This window comes from Garra rufa, chromosome 22 (genome assembly GCF_049309525.1).
Source record: "Garra rufa chromosome 22, GarRuf1.0, whole genome shotgun sequence".
Lineage (NCBI taxonomy): Eukaryota > Metazoa > Chordata > Actinopteri > Cypriniformes > Cyprinidae > Garra > Garra rufa.
In genome coordinates, this window is record NC_133382.1 from 23,605,947 (window position 1) to 23,630,020 (window position 24,074).

Below are 24,074 nucleotides of genomic sequence, written 5' to 3' on the forward strand. Positions count from 1 at the left end.
AAAAATCTTAAATAGTAGATCAGTTTGCTTGAGAATAACTCAGACTTGAATGTTGATTCAATATCGATTAATTTCAGTTCAATTACTGTCCTTGTTACAAAATTTGTCAATTATGAATACATTTGAATAATCTATAAAGCAGCTAGACAATAGGCAATGACAATGTAAATAATATTACATAACATTAATATTAGTATCTTTTAAACCTCAGCTAGCAAGCCGAGGCCAACAGTGGCAAGAAATCATCAGGTGACAAAAGGAGAGGGAGACAATGAAAACTTTCCCTAAATCAGCGTCTATAAATTAATCACAGGGTGTGATTTTTATAGGAGAGTCTTATCTGTTTGACTTCAGCTTTTATATGCAATCAACTCAAAGTGCTGTAAAAGTGGTTCGTCCTGTTTTCCTCGAGGAGCAAAGTCCCAGATTGTGAGTCAGACAGGAAATTGTTTATATGCACTGATATTCGCTCTGAGCTCAGTCGTCCTCTAGCCGTCTCATGCCTGTCTGTTGATTTGTGAGCGCCAAGTCACAGCGCGATGACTGTGTGGTGTTAGGTTTCTTTCCAGTCCCTGGAGTATGCGAAAAATGAAGCGCACATGCAGCACAAGTCCAGAAGAACATCCAAACAGCCTCAGAATTGTGTAAACATGAAACACAGAAAAGATGGAAGAAGTATCTGAATGAAGTCTGAATGTGGATTCAAATAAACATATGTGGAGCGGTCCAGACTCAGTGTCTTTGGCTCTCTCTGATGGTTTTTACCACCAAAGTGTTGCAAAAGGCTGTGGCCGGCGCTGTGGCCTTCACTTGGTGACTGTATCTTATTGTTCAAGAGTTGAGAGAGAGTGCTTCTACTCTTTTAGTCACATTTTTTGTGTGAATTATCCGTTGACAGATGCCTGAGTGTACATGCGGACAAAACGTCTTCTGAAATTCAGAATGTGTCCATCGCTTATGACTGCGGTTGGTATGTGACTGTCAAGCAGGTATTTTCAGCTTGTCAGTTACCTGATGAAATAATAATTAGTCATGTCTGAGTTCAACCAAAGCTGCCTTTAACTTTAGCTCTGCTCCAAATCCTAGTGACCTACTGTACCTCATTGCCTAATAAAAAATATACAAATAAATGTATTTCTTCCATGTCAGAGACTGGTATTGGCGTCAGTTACTGCTATTTTTGTTTTCTTTGCACATAAAAAGTATTCTCATAGCTTCATAAAATTAAGATTGAACCACTGATTTCACATGGACTATTTTTATGTTTTTCTTACTACCTTTTTGGGCCTTGAACGTTTCAGTTGCGTTTAAAAAATATTTCAACTTTTTTTTTCAGAAGGTGACCAAAGGTCTTATGGGATTGTAACAACATGAGGGTAATTATTGACAGAATTTTCATTTTTTGGATGAACTATCCCTAACAACAAACATAGTTACTTGTTATTAAACACAAATTTGGATTTTTTGTGTTTGTCTGCAAAGTAGACATCCAGACATCTTTCTTTATCCCTCAGAAGGAGGCAGGTAATAATTACATGTGAACATCCCAATTCCAGTCAGGAGAAACAGAAAGGCAATTCTCTCTCATCAGCCTTGCGCTCAAGGTCAGTTTCGTGTACGCTTCATACTGACGTCACTGTAGACTCGAACATAGCAAACTGTATGTTAATGTGTGTGTGCTTGACCTATTTAACAGCTGGGTTAGCAGGGGGATCAGAAAGGTGGCTTACTCCTGTATGAGTCAACATCATAAAACTTGGACAGGGGCTGGAATGCTTCATTACAGATAAGTACATTTAAATGGACATAGTGAAAATAAGTATCAGGTCAACACCAGTCGAATGAGAGCATTAAATCAAACTTTATCTAACAGTAGGAATGTATTAAGTCACTTCCCTGGTGAAAAAAACAGCTAAAACCAGCCTAGGCTGGTTGGCTGGTTTTAGCTGGTCATCCAGCCTGGTTTTAGCTGGTCATAACTGGAAGGCAGGCTGGTTTTAGAGGGGTTTTGGCCACTTTTCCAACCTGGCCAGGCTGGTCAGGCTGGTCTTAGCTGGTCAGGCTGGGAAACCACCAGCTAAAACCAGCCTGGCCAGGCTGGGAGACTATTAGCTGTTTTTTTTCAGCAGGGTTTGCATCTGCAAGCTATGGAAGTCAGTTTCTACCTAGGAAAAGGAAAATGAAATCATCTATTGGAAAATAATAAATTAGAATAAGAAATAAAGTCATATTCTGACATAGTTATTATTGTGAGATATGAATTGTCAGATTTGCAAAAAAATAAAAAAGTCTCACTTTTGAGAAAGTTGCAGCTGTGAGATAAAGTCAAAACTGTGAGAAATGGTCTCAATTTTGAGAAATAAAGTCACAGTTGTGAGATATAAAGTCTCAATTGTACAAAATAAATTAGCAATTATGGAAAGTAAAGTTAATTTACAACTTACAGTTGTGAGGCATCACATTGTTGCCTATAAAATCACAGCTACGATAAACAGTCTCAGTTTTGGGATATATAGTCACAATTGTGAGATAAAAAGTCTTAATTATGCTAAATAAATTCTCAATTTTGCGAAAAAATTGCATTTAGGAAAAATAGTCTTAATTTACTAGTTATAATTATAAGGCATCACATTGTTGCCTATAAAGTCACAGCTACGATAAATAGTCTCAGTTTTAAAATATATAGTCGCAATTGTGAGATATAAAGTCTTAATTGTGCAAAAAAAATTGCATTTGCGAAAAATAGTCTTTATTTACAAGTTACAGTCGTGAGGCATCACATTGTTGAAGTCACAGCTACAATAAATAGTCTCAGTTTTGAGATAAATAGTCACAATTGTGAGATATGAAGTCTTAATTGTGCTAAATAAATTTGCATTTACGAAAAATAGTCTTAATTTACAAGTTGGAGTTAAAAGACGTCACATTGTTGTCTACAAAGTCACAGCTACAATAAATAGTCTCAGTTTTGAGATATATAGTCACATTTTTGAGATATAAGGTCTTAATTGTGCGAAATAAATTAGCATTTACGAAATAAATTAGCATTTACGAAAAATAGTCTTAATTTACAAGTTACAGTTGTGAGGCATCACATTATTGCCTATAAAGTCACAGCTATGATAAATAGTCTCAGTTTTAGGATATAAAGTCATAATTGTAAGATATAAAGTCTCAATTTTGCAAAAAAAAAAAAAAAGAAATTATAAAAAAGTACAGTCTTAATTTACAAGTTACAGTTGTGAGGCATCACATTATTGCCTATAAAGTCACAGCTATGATAAATAGTCTCAGTTTTAGGATATAAAGTCATAATTGTAAGATATAAAGTCTCAATTTTGCAAAAAAAAAGAAATTATAAAAAAGTACAGTCTTAATTTACAAGTTACAGTTGTGAGGCATCACATTATTGCCTATAAAGTCACAGCTACGATAAACAGTCTCAGTTTTGAGATATAAAATCACAATTGTGAGATATAAAGTCTCAATCGTGTCAAATAAATTTGAATATACTAAAAATCAATATACCAAAAATCTATATTTACAAAAAAATTTACAGTGATATATCACATTGTTGCAATAGTGAGAAATAGTATTGGTTTTAATATGGTTTTAAGTTACAGCTATGAGATATAAAGTTTCAGATGTGCAAAATAAATTTGCGCTTATAGTACGAATATCTTAATTCCGTGAAAGAAAATTGCAGTCGTGAGACCTCACTTTGTCACATTGGGTCGCAACTGTAAGAAATAGTCTCAATTTTGAGATATAAAGTCACAATTGTAAGATATAAAGCCTCAATTGTAAAAAAAAAAAAAAAAAAGGTTTTAATCAGAAAAATGTTACAGTGAGACATCACAATGTCGCATATAAAGTCGTAATAGCTAGAAATAGTCTTAGTTTTTAGATATAAAGTTACAATTGTGAGATATAAACTCAAATTTTTACTTAATTTCATGAGAGCAAATTGCAGTCATGAGACATCACATTGTCACATATTGGGTTGCAATTTTGAGATATGAAGTCAGTTAATACATTTACACTTTTACTTGTGAGATGGAGACATATTTGGAGTTTTTTCACAATGTCACATACAGAGTTGCTTCTGCAAGAGATTGTGAGATGTAAAGACGCAATTGTGATTTTTTTTTTTTTTTTTTTTTTTTGAGGTGGAAACAGGCTTCCATAGCAAGCAAACATCACCACATGAATTCTATTGAGTGAACAGGTTGTGCCATTGTTCTGTGCTGTAGTATTCTGATTCAAATCCCAGATGGGCCTCTCATTTCCTTTAGTTTAGACCCCTGCTGAGTGCGTTGCTCTTTAAGTGCTCTTTGAATTCATTGTTTTGCACTGTGGGCACTGCATGACACGGCAGATTCATCATGCTCGGCGGTTTATTTCTGTGTCCCTGATTCTATTATGCCAGTGAATCCATCCACTGTAGAGACTTCCCGTCCCCTTGAGTCCATATGGTGGAGTTTGTCTCAATCCAAGCATCACTATAGCTCCATTGGAATCCAGCCCATCTTGGAGGAAACTAAATCAAGCAGGCCGATAGCCTTATCAGGCCAGTAAACTCTTAACCAGCCACACCCCTCTGAATTCGTGTTTATGGATGTGATGTGCTCTAACTTTTCTTATGACTCACTGAACTATATTGTGTTGGCTTTCCCCCGGTTGCTCTCAGATAACGCTTAAGACAATACGGCTACCGCAGAGGCAGAACACATGGGGTTATGAGTATAGGACTGTTTGCTCAAGGAAGGAAGTGTTCACTTAGTGCTTTTTAGACTCCAGCACTTGAGGAAGAGGAGGAGGAGGGTGGGACTTCCTTGCCTTGTGCATGGAGGCACTGAAACTTGCACCAAGCACACATTTCGGACAACAAAACAGGAAAGGCACAGACCAGTTGGTTTGTTTGTCACAGGTGCTTAGTTGCTGAAGATAAGCCTGAGCCAAAGTGGGGCCGGCCCTCTATCCTTCAATGCCACAATCCTGTTCCTCAAAATTTCAAATTAAGTGCTCTTGCATTAAAAACAGCCACACCCAATAGAGACAATATGAAAAGCTTACTATGATGTGTTTTACTATTTGTAGTAAAATAGTTGAAGTCAAAAGTTTACATACACCTTGCAGAATCTGCAAAATGTTAATTATTTTAACTAAAATAAGAGGGGTCATACAAAATTCATGTTATTTATTTATTTAGTACTGACCTAAATAAGGTATTGAACATAAAAGACATTTACATGTAGTACACAAGAGAAAATAACAGTTGAATTTCTAAAAATTACCCTGTTCAAAAGTTTACATAGACTTGATTCTTAATACATTGTTACCTGAATGATCCACAGCTATTTGTTTTTGTTTAGTGATAGTTGTTTAGTCCCTATTTTGTTTATTCTTCAGAAAGGTCCTTCAGATCCCACGGATTCTTTGGTTTTTTAGCATTTTTGTGTATTTGAACCCTTTCCAACAATGACTGTATGATTTTGAGATCCATCTTTTCACACTGAGGACAACTGAGGGACTCATATGCAACTATTACAGAGGGTTTGAATGCTCACTGATGCTTCAGAAGGAAAAGCATTGCATTAAGAACTGGGGATGAAAACTTTTAAATGAAATGACATTTGTACATGTGTAAATTTTTCTTATTTTGCCTAAATATCATATTTTTTCATTTAGTACTGCCCTTCAGAAGCTACAGAAGATACTTACATGTCCCCCAGAAGACAAAATGAGTTAAATTTACCCTGATCTTCAAATTCCAAAAGTTTTCACCCCCATCTCTTAATACATTGTGTTTCCTTCTGAAGCATCAGTGAGCATTTGAACCTTCTGTAATAGTTGCATATGAGTCCCTCGGTTGTCCTCAGTTGGAAAGATGGATCTCAAAATCATACAATCATTGTTGGAAAGGGTTCAAATGCACAAAAATGAAAAACCAAATAATTTGTGGGACCTGAAGGATTTTTCTGAAGAACAGCAGGCAGTTTAACTGTTTAGGACGAACATGAACAACTATCACTAAACAAAAAACACAGCTGTGGATCATTCAGGTAAAAACACAGTATTAAGAATCAAGTGTATGTAAACTTTTGAACCGGTGTCATTTTTTTAAAATTATTATAAGTAGGTCAGTACTAAATATATATATATATATATATTAAAAAAAAAACAAGCATTTTATATAATCCCTCTTTAAATAATTAACATTTTGTAGATTGGTGTATGTAAACTTTTGACCTGTATATATACACACACACACACACACACACACACACAGACACATTGTATGTTGAACGTATTTTAAAATACCTGGATCCAATGTTCGTGTATGTCATATTAGTGGGGGTTATGATATATTACATCATTAAATTAATTTGTTAGTAATGTTTTAATAGTACAATTTAATAATGCAATCTAATTAAACAATTATATTATTAAACAAATTATATTATTAAATAAGAACACGGTGCATTTTAAATCCTGATAATTTTAGCTCCTATAATGGCTGTCAAAGAACATAATTCACTCTGACTCAAAGTTTGACAAAGTGTATGTATGCATATCTGAAAAATGGAACTGTGCCTCAAGCCTACTTCACATAAATCACAAAAGAGGGGTGTAGTGGAAAATATCCAAGAGGAATAGCTCTGCTCCCAAGAGTCCCTAATCAGCGAACAGAGTGGTTTCCTGCTTTTGTGAGATGTGGTTCATTAATGGCTGACAACCTTTCTTTTGCACATGCACACTGATACGCAAAGGACCCCCACTACTCTCACACACGTGCACAGTGCATCCAGATATATCTTCACATATAAGCTAATGCTAATCATTAGAGCGTTTATCAACCTTATACATATGCTTGTGAGCATACATTGTCAACACTCTAAGCTAAACAGCCTTGTCTAAAAAGTTCTTAGTATGTAAATATTTGCAAAGCACCTTATCTTCATGAGCAGACCCTTAACACTGATACACGTCTAAGTGTGTTTTCCTAATTGCATTTCTTACGATAAGTACTGAGAATTTCAACTGCAGAAGAGTCTCCAGACTGTTTTTATACGATACCGAACACATCTGTATAAACCAACAGTTAATGCTCCACTGGACATTTTTGGTGTGTAAACTACCTCCCAAAGATCGCTGTGCACAGGCCACCACACCCCCCTCGCACTTCACTTTCTGCCATTCACACAAAGCAGGCCTCTATTGAACATTCTGTCAGAAGAGGAGACCAAATGCTAGGACATTGAAGTAGCTATTTTTCCCTGCGAGAAAAGCAGGAGGGCGGGAAAACTAGAGAGCAGACAATAATTTACAGACATCGCATGAATAAATCCCTGTTGAATAAAAACCCTTGAAACATCTAGATCTTGTTCAAAAAATGCCTTTATTAGAAGTTCTATGGAAAATAGTTTAATTTAAAAAACAACATACAGTACAAGTTTACTCTGCACACTTTGTATACACACTCCAACTCCAGCTGACGTTCACTCGTTACATTCAGTGTTGCTTTACTTCATCTAAAAAGTTAAAGTAATAGTTATTAACCAACTACAAAACTTAATATCCCCAGTCAGCATGTCTAGAGAAGCACAGTTGAAAGGCAGAGTATCTTTCATTAGGAATGGTGCGTTCAAATGTTCTAAAAGTAGAAAAATAAACAATGAAATAGCATCTCAGTCACCATAAAAAAAGGCATCTTGATCTATGAGCTACATTCAATTCGATTGGCTTTAGATATACACCAGGTTAAACTATGTGGGATCTTCAACCCCAGCAGGCACATATTAGCTAGTTATTAACCTCTAGATAGGAGAGTGCTACATTCTCTGGCACTAGCATTCGTCACGCGATGGTGTGCAAATGGATACTTTTTTGGTTGTCGTTATCGATGGTAAAAAACTAAAAAAAAAAAGAGGAAACAGTCATACTCGTAGGTGTGAGTTAGTTCTTTACGTCCAAAAAGACCTCATAAGACAGGCTACATTCTACAAATGCCCATAGATCCTGACGCTTCCCTTCCTCCCGCACAAGAAAAATCACAGCGTGACCTCATCAGACGCTCCCACTTTTTTAATATATACACACACAGTAAACAAAATTGAAATAAATAGCATACAATCTTAAATTATTTACCTATTTACAGTAAAATAAACGAGTTAACAAAAATATATTATTGTGAGACAAACCCAACGGTTTCCAGATTAATATTGGCGATCACAATTTAAACAGGAATATAAGTGTATTGCTTTAGATTTGATAAATACCATACGGACTCAATTTATCCTTGCAGGCTATACTTTCACATGACAATAAATAAGTTAAATAGATTTCAAAGCATGATGCAAAATGCAATGATACCACACAGTTTAAAAAAAAAAAATCTGCAGTGACATTCCATGACCAACTTATGAGTCCCAGTTCTTGTGCTCTCACACCCCTTCCAAACTTATGGAATGTTTTCCCAAGATAACTGCAACGTAGGACTGTTGAAGCCATCATCTTGGTATGTCGTTGTAAGGAAAAATGAGAAAGAAGAAACATAACATTGTCAGATCTCAATCATGAGACGAACACCAACGGCTGAGACTGATATTTGACCTGAAACTCATGTTGGCACTACTTTCATAAAAGGCTATAACAACAATAGCAAGTCAATCGTCTGAAATCGACAGCCTGCTGAAGATTGGCAAACGTCTATTCGCGTCCATACTGGGCGATTCCGAGCCGCTGATTGTGCCAGAGGAACAGCAAGAGCCGCTTAGGTACCCTTCGGGATCTGAGAGGGAATCCGGTGGGCTTGGTGGAGAATCGAACACTGGAGACTCTGAGAGTGGATGCATTGAGGGCAAGTGGCTCATTTTGAAAGGTGGCGACGGAGGGCAAGCGTTGGTTTGGATGTTACTATACAAGCCACCGCTGCTCTGACGGGCAAAAGCACTTTGGGTCTGAGGGATGATAGGGGCAAGAAAAGCCTTAAGATCCTGATCGGGGAACGCGAACGCATTTAAACAGGGCGAACTTGGAGTGAGCGCACAGGTGGGTGGTGGGGGTGTGCGAGATGTTGGGTTGTCAATCAAAATGGACTCATTACTGCAGGAGCTGGAGAAGCCGGAAAAACTCAGGCTGTGATGTAGCTTTGGTCTTTCCCTCGGTCTCAGGAATGGGTTTGATGGCTCTTTCTCTTCCAAGACACCAATCTCCCTGCTGAGTCTCGGTTGGGTATTACTCGAAGCAGCTCTGCGCTCATCCGCGTTGTGAATGAAGTGGCAGCGCGGGCCATACGGGCAGAAACCAATAGTGTGGAATGTACGACAGGGCTCCGTCTTGTATTTCGGGTGGCGGGACAGGTTTCTCAGTTCGTGATAGCCGTGAGCAAACTGACACTTTTCCCCATACTTGCACGAGCCGTTTTCTTCGAAAGGCCTGCAGAGTTCAGTTTTGTAGCGGGTCGAGTTGATTTGAGAGCCTGGTTTTTGTTGAAGAATTTCCTGAAGTTGTTGACTGCGTTCTCCCGTGTCGCTGTAAGCACGGTCTCGGAACTTGTTCTCTTTATTCATGAAGGCAGGTGTCGAGCTTTCGAAACCGATCTGGAGCCTGTTGCTCATGTTGAAGTCCATGTGGTTTGTTGAGTTACTCCTGAAATAACCAAAAGACCTGTTGCTGTTGGTGTTGGAAGCAGCAAATGGGACCCCGACATTCCTCTTTTCAAGCATGTTGTGGAAATAGATTGCATTTGAATTTGGGACTTTTTCCTGAAAGAAAACAAACGGAATTCCTAAGCATGAATGTCTTAAAGGTTTCGGAGGCATCACCATTAGTTTTAAGTAAATACATGACCCTCCTGAAGTGGCATAAGTTTTAAACATACAAGATGTTTTGAAGTAAGTAAAGTTTGTTAAATGACAGAACTGTATTTTAAAGTCTATTTGCTTTCTGGAGTTAAATGTTCCCTGTGTATTTTAAATAAGAAGTTTAAATTGAAAGTACTGGCATGCTATTATTTTAAACATGTAATTAAATACTAATTCATCCACAAAACCTAAAAAAAAATCAAGGTTTACACTTGAGCTTATATCACCACTGGGGTAGGTTGTCACAACACCTCTCATTGTACTTGGCATTTACAATTTGTGACTTATAAATACATTTCAAAAGCTACCCTAATTTGTAGCATACATATATGTAGATATAAACCCAAAGTCTACAACACAGAGTTATAGGATTTCTAACAAAATGGGTTTCAAGACTGGTTTTCCAACAACGCATTATTATGCGCTACGTAAGAACGTTAGTTGGTAAACACGGAGCTCTCACGTTACAAGTTTGCCAGCGCGCATAGATTGAGAATGAGAAAACAAACCAACATAAACAATATATTAAGATAAGCTAAGAAAAAAAGCAGAAGTAAACAAGTCAAATATAAACTCTTACCCTGTCGAAATCATATATGGAAGACAGCACCGAAGCAGACATTTTCTATAGTGAGTTCCAGCTCAGGGGGGAAAAAGTTTTCGGACCGAGAAGGATCCTTGTGTACTCGGAGAAATCCACGGCTGAATGGGGTTCGCCTCTTCTAACGTAGTCGGAAAGGCGCTGGAGTTCTTTGGAGTTGAGCCGCACAGGTTTTGGGGAGTGTCGTACACGGGCAAAGTTTGCACATGTGTATAAATGCGTTGCAGCTGTTAAAGGCGGAGCTCGAAAAAAGTTTCAACAGTGCGCTGCCCGAAGCCCCGCCTTTCCCATCACGTGGTTTCGGTAACTCCCCCCACAAGACTTCTTGGCTGCCTCAAGACAATCAACACAACATAAATTCAACTCAGGTGCTTGAAATTCGATTCTGCTTCTTCTCTAGTTCCCCACAAGAGGTCTGTCACTAGATTCTTTCTTTTTTAAGGCTGAATTTTAAATAGTATCTCCATCTCCGCTACTTCCAAAATTCTTTGAGTGATGTACCACTTACTGCATGGTGTTGTTGTTCACGGATTTTTATATAGGCTAGTAGTGGTTCTTAGTTCTGCCTCCCTCATTTGACACATTCATTTCAGGTCTTACCGCCTCTGCAGTGCCCCCTGTATTGAAATATGATTTGACATTATGATGGGTTTTGCAGTTTTTGGAATAGATTAACTATTTATGTGTAATTTAACAGACAAAAATGTAGATTTTTTTTGGTCAAAACTACAGAAAAACAATAATTTTGTGAAATATTTATAACAATTTATAACAGCTGTTTTCTATTTAAAAATGTAATTTATACTTGTGTTAGCAAAGCTGTATTTTTAGCATCACTACTCCAGTCTTCAGTGTCACAAGATCCTTCAGAAATAATTCTAATACAGTGTTTTCACGACTCATCATCAATTGGCCATATTGGTGGCACTTAAGGTAAACACTGCCCCTGAACTGAATGAAACTTGCATATTTTGCTGATTATTGCCACAAAAAAAAAAAAAAAATTATTGTCATGTTTTTGGCTGTACTAATTGGTCAGAACATTTAGAATACTATAGACTGCCAAAAGTTATAACAAATCAAGGAGAAGAGTGCAAAAAACTGTCTGAACAAAAGGTGTTTGTGGCTGGCCAAAGTGAACCAGGATTTCCAGGGCAAGAATCTTGACAACATTCATGTTAATCTTATCATTTCCAGTCAGGTAGGTAAAATATTATCTAAATGTAAAATATTATCTAAATGTATCTTAATTAATACTGCTGGTACATATTGTTCACTCATTCACTTTCCTCGTTTGACGTTTATAAGGAAATCCACTCCAATAGCGATCCATGTATAATCCATTCAGCTTCCCGAAGTGTGGTAAAAACTGTATGCATTCCCTGCACCAAGCCTGCTAACTCTAACAACGTATTCAGTAGTTCATTAACTGTTCAATCCATGCTGTTGTTTACATCCAATGATCTCCAGGGGCCGTGCATCCAGATAACTTGTGCAAACCAGGGGTCCCCAAACTTTTTTCTGAGCGGGCCACATAATTTTCTTTTCTTTAATGGGGGGCCGGGTCGGTTTCTAAAAGAAAATTCCATGGGCTGGACTACTATTATTATTGTTATTTTATTATGGTTTTACCTGCATTTATTATACCTTTTAATGCTAGAATAGTTTATTTATTTTTTTATGCACCAGACAGACAAATGATCATTTCTTTTCAAAAGATATACAGGTGCTTCTCAGTAAATTAGAATGTCATGGAAAAGTTCATTTATTTCAGTAATTCAACTCAAATTGTAAAACTTGTCTATTAAATACATTTAATGCGCACAGAGTGAAGTAGTTTAAGTCTTTGGTTCTTTTAATTGTGATGATTTGGCTCACATTTAACAAAAATATATCTCTGGCATTGTTCAGAGGGCCGGTCCAAATGTGGGGGCGGGCCGCATTCGGCCCCCGGGCCTTAGTTTGGGGACCCCTGCTCTATACGAACAGGGTTGCCAGGTTTTCACAACAAAATCAGCCCAATTGCTTCTCAAAACTAGCCCAAAACTAGTCCAATCGCGGTAGTGGGGTAGCTTCAACCCACAAAGTTAAAAAAACAAACGCAGCAACAGTGAAAAAGTATCCCAGTTCCACAGGAAAACTTTGGACTTGGCAACACTAGTGCAGCACTCTGCGTAAGCGATTATACGTTTATTTATCGTGTGATCTGCTGCGGAAGCCAGCGAAATTATGCGCAGGCAATGTGAAAAATAAAGATAAGGATGTGGCATAAAATAAATTTTGAAATCTTTATATGAGCCCTCATTTAGTTTGTATACAGTTGTGACTGTAGGCCTAAGAGTTCTGACACATCACTGTACTTCCACTGACTACCTTTCAAAACTATCTTGATAACTTTGGATATGTAAAATCTTTTAAGTGACTCCCATGAGTGCAGAATCGTGAAGAATGTTGAACTAGAGTGACATAAATGTTGCGCGAATTCCGATATGAATGCATTGCAAAACATTTGACCTGTATCGGATTTAGTATGCTAAACATACTATGTTTAGTAGCAGATCAGATTCAATTTGGTTTGTGCTGTTTACACTGTCATGAGAAAAAAACAGGTCTGAGTCACATTTGAGCAAAAAAACGTATTTGGGCCACATGGGATGGTGAATCGAGAAATGATTTAGCATTGATTCGGAGATTTTCCGAACACATCACGATTCTGAGTTTAGTTTTGAACAGCAGATGGCACTGCTTGCTTTAGAAACAACCGTGCTCTGCTTGTTTCCAAACCCTTACACACACTTGAACCTAAAATAATTGTTAATACAATTCGAAGAGGTTAAAGCGAATTACAAGTGTGTTCACAGTGGGCTGTGTTTACATTAATCTCACGTCATAAAAGCATTTTGAGCCAAGGCACAAAATCTTCAGCACTTTTCTTCAAGAGCGTTTGAGTGTGCGGATAAAAACTAGATTAGAGCGCCATCTGTTGTTAAAATCTAAGCTCAGAATCGATTCCAAAGAGAATTGCGATGAATTCGGAAGATCTCAGAATCGATCCACGAATTGATTTATCGTCCCATCCCTATTTGCCTGCAGTGTGAACGTAGCCTAAGAAACCACATTGCTTGAAATTTGAAAATCTGTTTTAATCCGACACTAGTTTGACCAGTAAACCTATTCATTTATCCTTTATATTCCTAATTGGTTAGAATTCAGTCTGCCTGACTGGTTAAACATATGCATGTAATTTCATTGACTGAAAACATTATTTGTTTCCGTACTGAACTCATTGACTCATGGAAAAGAGAGCTACAAGCTCTGTTTGTGGGATCCTAGTTCAGTGGTTATTTAAGTTCAGTCCATGTGAAATTCCCATCACTTTAAATTGGCAGTTTCTCTTTGCAGTCCTCACCACAGCGGCATCCCAAATGTAGAATGATTAGACCCGTGTATTATGTAATGTGTTACATGAGTTACAGGGCCATCTCCTTTTGTGTGATTCAACTTGTGTATATAAACGAAAGATTAACTGCTCATAGTGGATAGGAAAGTGGAAGAACACTAATCATAGTCGATGCAGTTCTTGGATACAAACCTTCAATTTAGAGCTCTAAATTACACGCAAACTGCAAGCCTTAGATCTGCCACGGTCCGTGGATAACTGAATCTACCCAGAGAAAAAAAAATCAAAAATAAAAGAAAACTCTCAAACAAAATTCTGTCCACAGAAACCACTCATCCATTACACTGACTCCGGTTCTCGCTGAGCTGCTGCGATCATTCCAAAACATTACATCACTGCACAGAGAGGGAACATCGCTACTATGGCCAGAGCGGCTGCCAAGGCGTCTGCACAGGACTGTACACTGGCTCCTTTGTGATGTCCACAATGTGTGTCCAAGGCAACCACTAGGTAGAGAGGACGGCCCATAAGGGAACGCTTCTTGTCTTCCACGACAACACATGGTAATGTTGAACATTCTTTCTCCGTCTGTACTGTTGCTGTGTGGAGTCCCACTGACTGTTTGAAGATGCTGCTGAATATGGACCATTGACGTCTCACTGAAAGTGGTGTCAGGTTTGGGCCCTTGTTTTCGCCCCAGGAGCTTCCCTACAGGCCGTAGAGCATCCAGAAGCCATGTTTGAGGTCTGCTCTGCTTGTTTATGTACGGTTACACCCAGAGCTGAATTTAACCCCAGCTTCCATCTGCTGCAGCACCCAGGGCCTGCACAGAGATGAGACCGGTTTTGGTCGGTCTGCGCCGCTCGCTTGCTACTAAGCACAGCTTGCTCCTATGTGTTATTATCGTCAGAGGCGTCTCCTCTGTGGCAATATTCTTTTTTAGCCAGGTTTTTTTTTTTTGCTTACGTTGACCCTAAGGTTCATTTAAGGTACTTTGTAGCCAGATTTCACCTCAGTTTAAAAATATGTAATATGTATAGTATATATTTAAATGATAAATAAGCAAATATTTAACAAAGAATATTAAAAAAGAGGAAAACGCATTAGAAAAAAACTGATTTTGTCACACTGTCATTTTCCCTTGGGAGAAATTTTTATTAGCATTTCATCTAATTGTTTTTAACTGGATTTCATGTCAATTTTATGGTAAATATGAAATGTTTCAAATAATACTCAAGGAACTATTAAATAAATAATAATAAAAAGCAGCTGTTTTATTAAGTTTTGTTTACAGTTCTTGTCTAGTTTATGGTATATATGAAAATATTTAAATAAACAGAAATAATTAACAAAGAATATTTTTACAATTTTCTCATTTTGAATGTTACTTTTACTTGCAAGACAGTTTTAGATTGGCATTTTATCAAATTTTACTTTTAGCCATATTTCATGTCAATTTTGTAGTAAATATGAAAATATGTAAATTATAAATAAGACTATTCAAAAGGAGGAAAAGACATAAAAAAATCTCACATTGTCAGTTTCCATTTCATGTCAATTTTATGGTAAATATAATTTATTTTATTATATTTTATATATTTTATTAACTTGTTTAGATTTCTTGTCTGGTTTATGGTAAACAAGAACATATTTAAATACTAAACAGGGAAATAATTAAAGTATTTTATTAAAAGTTATATTAAAAGTGTATTATATTTATATTATTTAAAGTGATTAAAAGTGTGGAAATATTAAAAGTGAGGAAAAAACATACAAATACAGTTTTGTCATTTAGAATGTCATTTTCACTTGCTTTCTATTAGCATTTTATCAAATTTTACGTCAATTTTATAGTAAATGTGAAAAATGTAAATAATATAACAAAAAAATGTATTAATTGTATTTTTATTTATCAACAAATATTAAAAATGAGAAAACATAAAAAAAAAATTTGTCACACTGTCATTTTCCTATGTGAGAATTTTTTATTAGCATTTCATGTAATTGGTTTTAGTGGGATTTTATGGTAAATATAAAACATTTTAAATCAGGAAAATATTAATTAAAAAGAAGAATAAAAAAGAAGAAATTATATATATATATTTCCTTACAAATGAATATAATTCAGTTGTAAGGAAATTTTTTTTTAACATTTTATCGAATTTTGTGTATATATATTTCCCATCTAGTTTATGGTAAATATGAAAAGTTGTAAATAATAAATGAGAAATATTGTCTTATTTCACTTAGTCTTTTCACTGTCATTTTAATTTGTAAGACAGTTTAAAACTTTTAGCATTTTATTGATTTATTTTTTTAGCCAGACTTCATGCAATTTTTATGGTAAATATAAGAAATATTTAATCGAGAAATATTTATATAGCACCTTATATTACAATTTTTATATTATAATTTATCAACTTTTGTTTAGATTTCTTTTGTAGTTCATGGTAATTATAAAAATATTTAAATAATAAGGAAATCATCAACAAAAAAACATTAAAAGGCAGGAAAACACATAACAAGAATACAATTTTGTCAATTTGAATGTCATTTATACTTTAGTCAGTGAAATGTTAAAATTTTCTTTTAGCATTTTATCAAATTTTGTTTAGCCAGATTTCATGTCAATTTTACAGTAAATCTGAAACGTTTTAATAATAAAATATTTAACAAAGAATATTGTTAATTTTTTTTATTTTCTTTTAGCTAGAAATAATAAATAAGTTTAACAAAGAATGTTAAGAAGGTGGAAAATATGTTGTAAAAATATTTTTTCTCATTTTATTTTGCATTACAATTTTTATCTTTATTTATTTCAATGTAGTCTAATATACGCATGCACCCACCCTTGTTTCCAGATGACATTTTGGGAGTCACTCCTAAACTGGTGCTTTTCCTCCCTCCTCGTCATGCCACAGAGCTGGTATTCTGGGCTTCAGCGTGCCCTATTGGCCTAGCCACAGCCCGGCAGCCTTTCATTACACTAGCCGAAGGAGGTGCCCTGGACATCCCCATCGAAGACACCATCACCACACCCCAAAGCGTGCCCAGCTCCGAGCTGTTCCCTGGATACATCAACAAGAGAGATTAGAAAACAACTGCTCTGTTTGCACACAATTAAATTGGCAATCGTCAAGGTAGTTAAACCTAAATCATAAAAGCTTGAGGGCTGTCCTTGTTGTAGCATAGTTTGATGATATTGTAGTGACATAAAATCATCATTTTGTTCATTATTTGTGAGGTTTGATTAGAAAACAATAATAACATGCAGGTGTTAAATCACTTTTATGGTCATCCATAAAATCTGAGTTGTATTTCTGCCTGACCTGTTATAGATGGGCTTGTGATAAACTGTTCCCGCCAATATGAGACGTCGTGATAGGCTCCGGTATCCCTACATAGAACAAGCGGTTTGGAAACAGGATGTATGGATGTCATGGCTGGAACTACACCGCCCCCTGCTGCTGAAATACAACCTGCAAGGCAGTTACTTCCTTCCACATCCTACAAAAGTATGTACGTCGTTGGAAAACACATACATAACGTACATCAGTAATTTAAAGAGTGAAATATACCACAGCTAATTAAGTTTTGTGGTATTATAATATAATAATAGGATTAGTTCAAATATGTATAAAGAAGTAAGGTGTGCTGTAGATACCTTTAAATTTAACCATAGGTGTGTCAAAATAACGCATTTAAGAGTCAGTTTTACAGGTAGATTTTAAATGTATTACTTGCTTTAATCAAATTATTACATCGTTGATTCTAATTTATCTGCATGCCAATATTAAACAGGACACCAGAGGGCAGTATGGCCATATTTTACATTAAAATGGCTATACTTGTTTATGGCCACATTTCAGTCTTCACAATATAGTTAAACGTGAAAAACGAACTTATGATAACATTTCCTATATATATATATATATATATATACACACATACATATATATACACTACCGGTCAAAGGTTTGAGGTCAGTAAATTTTTCTTCTTCTCCTGTTTTTTTTTGGAAAGAAATTAATACTTTTATTTACCAAGGGTGTGTTAAATTGATAAAAAGTGATAGCAAATACTTAAATTGTTAGAAAATTTATTCATCAAAGAATCCTGAAAAAAATATCACAATTTCTAAATAAATACTTTGCAGGGCAACTGTTGCAATATATAATCCAATATAGATCCAATATAGATCATTCTAATAATAAATCAGTATATTAGAATGATTTCTGAAGGATCATCTGACACTTAAGACTGAAGTAATGGCTGATGAAAATTCAGGAATAGACAGGAATAAATTAAAATTTCAAGTATATTACAATAGAAACCATTATTTTATATTGTAATAACATTTTGCAATATTACAGTTTTTTATTAAATAAATGCAGCACTGATGAGCATAAGAGACTTTCTTTAAAAACAACTCTTACTGACCCCAAACTTTTGACCGGTAGTGTATATATAGTTAAAAAAAAAAAAAAAAAAAAATGTAACAAAGAATATTAAAAAGGAGTAAAACGCATCCTAACCTTTGTCTTTTTACTGTCATTTTAATTTGTAAGACGATTTTCTTTTAGCATTTTATTGATTTTTTTTATTGATTTATTTTTTTTAGCCAGACTTCATGCAATTTTTGTAAATATAAGAAATATTTAATCAAGAAATATTTATATAGCACCTTATATTACATTTTTTTATTATCATTTTATCAACTTCCGTTTAGATTTCTTTTCTAGTTCATGGTAAATATAAAATATTTAAATAATAAGCAGGGAAATCATTAACAAAGAACATTAAAAAGCAGGAAAACACATAACAAGAATACAATTTTGTCAATTTGAATGTCATTTTCACTTTAGTTACAGTGAAATGTTACAATTTTCTATTAGCATTTTATCAAAGTATGTTTAGCCACATTTCATGTCAGTTTTACAGTAAATATGAAACGTTTTAATAATAAAATATTTAACAAATATTTGTTTTAATTTTCTTTTAGTTATTTTTATGGTAAATATGAGAAATAATAAATAAAAAAGTTTAATGAAGAATGTTAAGAAGGCAGAATATATATATATATAATTTACATTTTTTTTTTAAATCCTAAAACAAAAATCCTAAAACACTACTAAATACAAATAGTGTAGAATCTGACATTTAAATGTAATATTATTGAATATTATTCACAAAAATAATATAATTTTGGTAATAGTTTACTTAAATGTATGATGCATGATAATGTTATTCATAATGTTTGTTATAATGTATTATAAAATAATATAATACTGGCAATACTTTACTTAAAAATGTATGATACACTTTAATATTATTCATAATGTATGTTATAATGTATTATAAAATAATATAATTTTCGCAATACTTAAATGTATGATAATGTTTTTTATAATGTGTGTTATAATATATTCTAATTGTTTTTAGCTGGATTTCATATAAATTGTATGGTAAATATAAAATGTTTTAAATAATAAACAAGGGAAATTTCTGACATTCTGACTGTCATTTTCAGTTGTAAGAAATTTTTTTTTTATCAACTTTTGGATAGATTCGATTTAGATTTCTTGTCTTGTTTATGGTAAATATGAAAATATTTAAATATTAAACAGAAATAATTAACAAAGATTATTAAGTGAGAGGAAAATGCATCATAAGAATACAATTTGGTAATTTTGAATGTTTTTTCTATTAGCATTTTATCAAATTTGACTTTTAGCCAGATTTCATGCCAATTTTATAGTAAATATGAAAATATTTAAATAATAAATAAGGAAATATTTAACAAATAATATTAAAAATGCTTTCATTTTCCCTAGCTTGTGGGAAATTTTTATTATCATTTCATCTAATAGTTTTTAGCTGGTTTTAATGTCAATTTTATGGTAAATATGGAATGTTTTAAAGATTAATAAAATGGAAAAAAAGGACTGATTTTCAGTTGTAATAATTAATAGTTATTTTCATAAATAATGGCAATCATTACATTAATTTTTTTTTATTATAATTACATTATTACATTATTGTCATTATTATTTATTATTACTATTATTTCATTCAGATTTCAGATTATTTCAAGGTAATAATGATAATACATTTTAGGATTTAAAATTTATTATTATTATACATTTATTTATTAAATACATATTTTAGATTTGGCACAATTGAAATATTGAAAATTGACCTCGAAATAGTGGGATTTTGTGATTTTGGGGATCCCAAATACTTGGGATTTTGAAAATGTAAACATAAAACACTTTATGTTTAAAACACTTTATGTATAATGCATTATAAAAGTATTTTTAATGCAGTAGTTATGCACATTATAATGCATTGTATGGTCTCATGAATATTTGTAACTACAGTTACAGTACATTATAATATATTCTTTGAACACACTTTTAAAAAGTATAAACCATTAAAACACACAAACAACCAATTTTACAACCTGCAAATATTATAATTTAATTCATTACATTTTAACTTGGGTACAATTATTTATGGAAAGATAGAATACATTATAACATACATTATGAATAACTTTATAATGCGTCATACATAAGGGCTTTAACTAAGTGTTACCAAATATTTCATTAGAATGATAACAAACAATATTTATGAATAATATTTACAAAAATAAAGGTGCTTTAAAAGGTTGATGCCATAGAAGAACCATTTTTGGTTCCAAATCAAAGGTTCTTAAAAGAACCATCTCTTTCTTACCTTTTATAATCTGAAGAACCTTCTTTTGGCACAAAGAACCTTTCAGATGTTAAAGGTTCTTTATGGAACCATTTAGACAAAAAAGGTTCTTCTATGGCATCATGAAGCACCTTTGTTTTTAAGAGTGTATTGAGACTGCTTTTGACAGGTTCTTGAATGCTTAACAGCCCCTGACGCCCTGAAGCTCACATTTCTGAAAACATCTAAGCAAATTTTCGAATAGAAGTTTTCTTTATTTACAAACTGCATATCTAAACAAGTACATTCTCACCTGAAAAAAACTCTTAAAACTTCATTCTGTGAAACAAAAACAATATTATTTATAAAATTATAGTGAAATACCACAAACAGTTCTGTTATCACTGGAATATCGCACTCCTCTCAGCAAATCAGACTCGAGGACCAGAAAGATCTGTTGAAATACTTACATTTTAGAAATCCAATTCAAAATGAGCATTTTGGACCTAATGTGCACATCAGTGTTTATTTTTGATCATAAATGAATATGAAGAAACAAAAATATCTCACAATATAAAACCAAAAGCACACCATGTTCACACTACTGCTTACCCTGGCCTTATTTGTGCCTTAAAAGCAGTGACTATTTGCTGACTATTCGGCACATGAAACTTTCATTTGATGCATTAATGCTGCTGAGTGGATTAATGTGCGGGGCGCGGGAGCTGGTTGGCTGAGGCGCCCTAACGGACACTGGAAGTGAAAAGCTGTCCCATGCTTGAGTGGACCTCACCTCCTCGTAAACTCACGCAACCTGGCAGACTGAACTCTGACCCCCGTCTGCGCCTAAGCTGTAGTGACACGGTCAAGGTGACATGGCAGAGTGGAGCTGACTGAGGGAAAGGCTGTGCGCTGGTCTGTAGCCCAACGTGGTCACATTAAGAGTCCACCAGTAAATAATTGAGACCGAGCAGTCGCAACAATGCAAACATGTTGTTATTAGTGTTTCACTTCAATATTCATAGCTGCGAGAGCGGGGACGGGGTGCTCGGAAAGTAGTGATGGAGTGTAGTGATGCGTTTATGTGTGTGTTGTGTCTCATGTTCCAACCCCGCAAGACCTTCGTTCATCTTTGGAACACAAATTAAGATATTTTTGATGAAATCCGAGAGCTTTAGACAGTAAGGAAACTAGCACGTTCAAGACACAGAAAATGTAAGGACATCGTTAAAATAAATAGTCCATGTAAGATTATTGGTTCCACCTTAAAGGAACACTCCATTTTTTTTGGAAATAGGCTCATTCTCCAACTCCCCCTGAGTTAATAACTTAAGTTTTACTGTTTTGAAATCCATTCAGCTGTTCTCCTGTTATGGCGATATCACTTTTAGCATAGCTTAGCATAGATCATTGAATCCAATGAGACCAATAGCATTTGATATTTGTCCTATTTAAAACTTGACTCTTTTGTAGTTGTATTGTGTACTAAAACCGGCGGAAAATGTAAAGCTGTGATTTTCTAGGCCGATAAGATTAGGAACTACACTCCCGCAGCAGGCGCAGTAATATCACGCAGCGCCTGAAATTAGTTCCCAGCTAGGTAACTGCCAATGTGACTTGCTTTTTGTAATTGTGACCGAACTTCAGGCGCTGTGTGATATTACTCCACCTGCTGCGTCCATATTACGGCAGCAAACTTCCTTGACTATTACGCCGGAATGGGAGTGTAGTCCTAATCTTATCGGCCTAGAAAATGGCAGCTTTACATTTTCCACCGGTCTTAGTACACGATATAACTACGGAAGAGTCAAGTTTTAAATAGGATAAATATCGAAACTCGTTGGTCATTTTTGAACGCGATGCTATTGGTCTAATAGGATTCAATGATCTATGCTAAGCTATGCTAAAAGTGATATCGCCAGAACAGGAGAACGGCTGAATGGACTTCAAAACAGTAAAACTCAACTTATTAACTCGGGGGGAGTTGGAGAATGAGCCCATTTCTAAAAAAAGTGTTCCTTTAAGTCAGTTATTTCTCTCTTTTGCTGTAGTGTGTCAGTAGGAAATATCAGTTTAGATTTCCAAACATTTATTTTGCCATTAATTGTAACAATGTAGTGAGATAACTGTTTGCACAAGGAGCCTGACAACAGCCAGTGCTCCACACAATACATCTGATCTCAGCATCATCCAGCCTGTCTGTAATGACACAATAAAACTAAGACAGACTAAATCCAGAAGAATTGTGGCAACGTCTCCAAGATGCTTCAAGAAACCTACTTGCAAAGCTGCCTGAAAAACTATGCATAGCTAGGGCAAAAGCTGTTTTAAACAAAGGATGGTCACACCAACTGTTAATTTAGGTAATTGATAAATAATGATTTTTGATTTTTAATAGCATACTTCTTTTACAGCATTTTTACACAAGTGCCTAAAACTTTAAACAGTACTGTAGTTCTGCAGGTATATGTCTCTTGAAGCATCTTGGAGATGTTGCCATGGTTCTTCTAGATTTAGTCTGTTTTATCTACGTCCTTACTACCTGTCTGGGCCTTGAGTGTGTCAGTTGCATTGCCGTCTATGCAGGGTCAGAAAGCTCTTGGATTTGATCAAAAATATCTTAATTTGTGGGGTTCGGAATGACATGACGGTGATTAATTAATGACAGAATTTTCATTTTTGGGTGAACTATCAATTTAAACACAACTGACAGCATTTGTGGTATGATGTTGATTACCACAAAGTAAATAATTTCAGTTTGCTCCTAATAAAAAAAATTAAGGATTTAAAAAAGCAGTATTCAGTAAAATAAATATGATTTCGAAGTGCTTTTTACAGTCGTTTTAGATCTATGTTTAGCACTGATTTGAACAGTTTTCGCTTTTTAAATTGTGCTTGATCTATACATATTTCTCTCCTGATTCAGACGAGATGACATTTTAGCCGCAAACAAAAATAAATAAATACTTGTTATGATGTTTTTATCAGCTGTTTGGATCTGCATGTTGACGTCTGACATGGAAGAGAAGAAATTGTTAAGTAAAGTCGTTATTTTTGTCCTCCTTGCACACAAAAAGTATTCTCGTGGCTTCATAAAATTAAGGTTGAACCCTGATGTCACATGAAGTATTTTATCTAAGTCCTTACTACCTTTCTGGGCCTTGAGTGTGTCAGTTGCATTGCCGTCTGGGTCAGAAAGCTCTTGGATTTGATCAAAAATATCTTAATTCGTGGGGTTCGGAAATGACATGACGGTGATTAATTAATGACAGAATTTTCATTTTTGGGTGAACTATAAATTTAAACACAACTGACAGCATTTGTGGTATGATGTTGATTACCACAAAGTAAATAATTTCAACTTGCTACTCATTTAAAAAAAAAAAAAAAAAAAAAATATGGAGGATTTAAAAAAGCAGTGTTCAGTAAAATAAATATGATTTCGAAGTGCTTTTTACAGTCGCCTTATATTTGGGTTCTAAGATGTTGATGAGTTTGTTTCTTCATC

General features: G+C 34.7%; 1 protein-coding gene across 1 annotated transcript; it reads right to left on the reverse strand.

Annotated features, from left to right (window-relative positions):
* Window positions 1-7,383: 7,383 nt before the first annotated feature.
* On the reverse strand, window positions 7,384-10,676 carry zfp36l2 (zinc finger protein 36, C3H type-like 2). Its single transcript, XM_073828279.1, has 2 exons — window positions 10,450-10,676; window positions 7,384-9,770 (listed from the first exon to the last, which is right to left on the reverse strand). Exons 1-2 carry the CDS (start codon window positions 10,489-10,491, stop codon window positions 8,670-8,672), a joined length of 1,143 nt encoding a protein of 380 aa, XP_073684380.1. The 5' UTR covers window positions 10,492-10,676; the 3' UTR covers window positions 7,384-8,669.
* Between the last annotated feature and the right edge of the window lie 13,398 nt (window positions 10,677-24,074).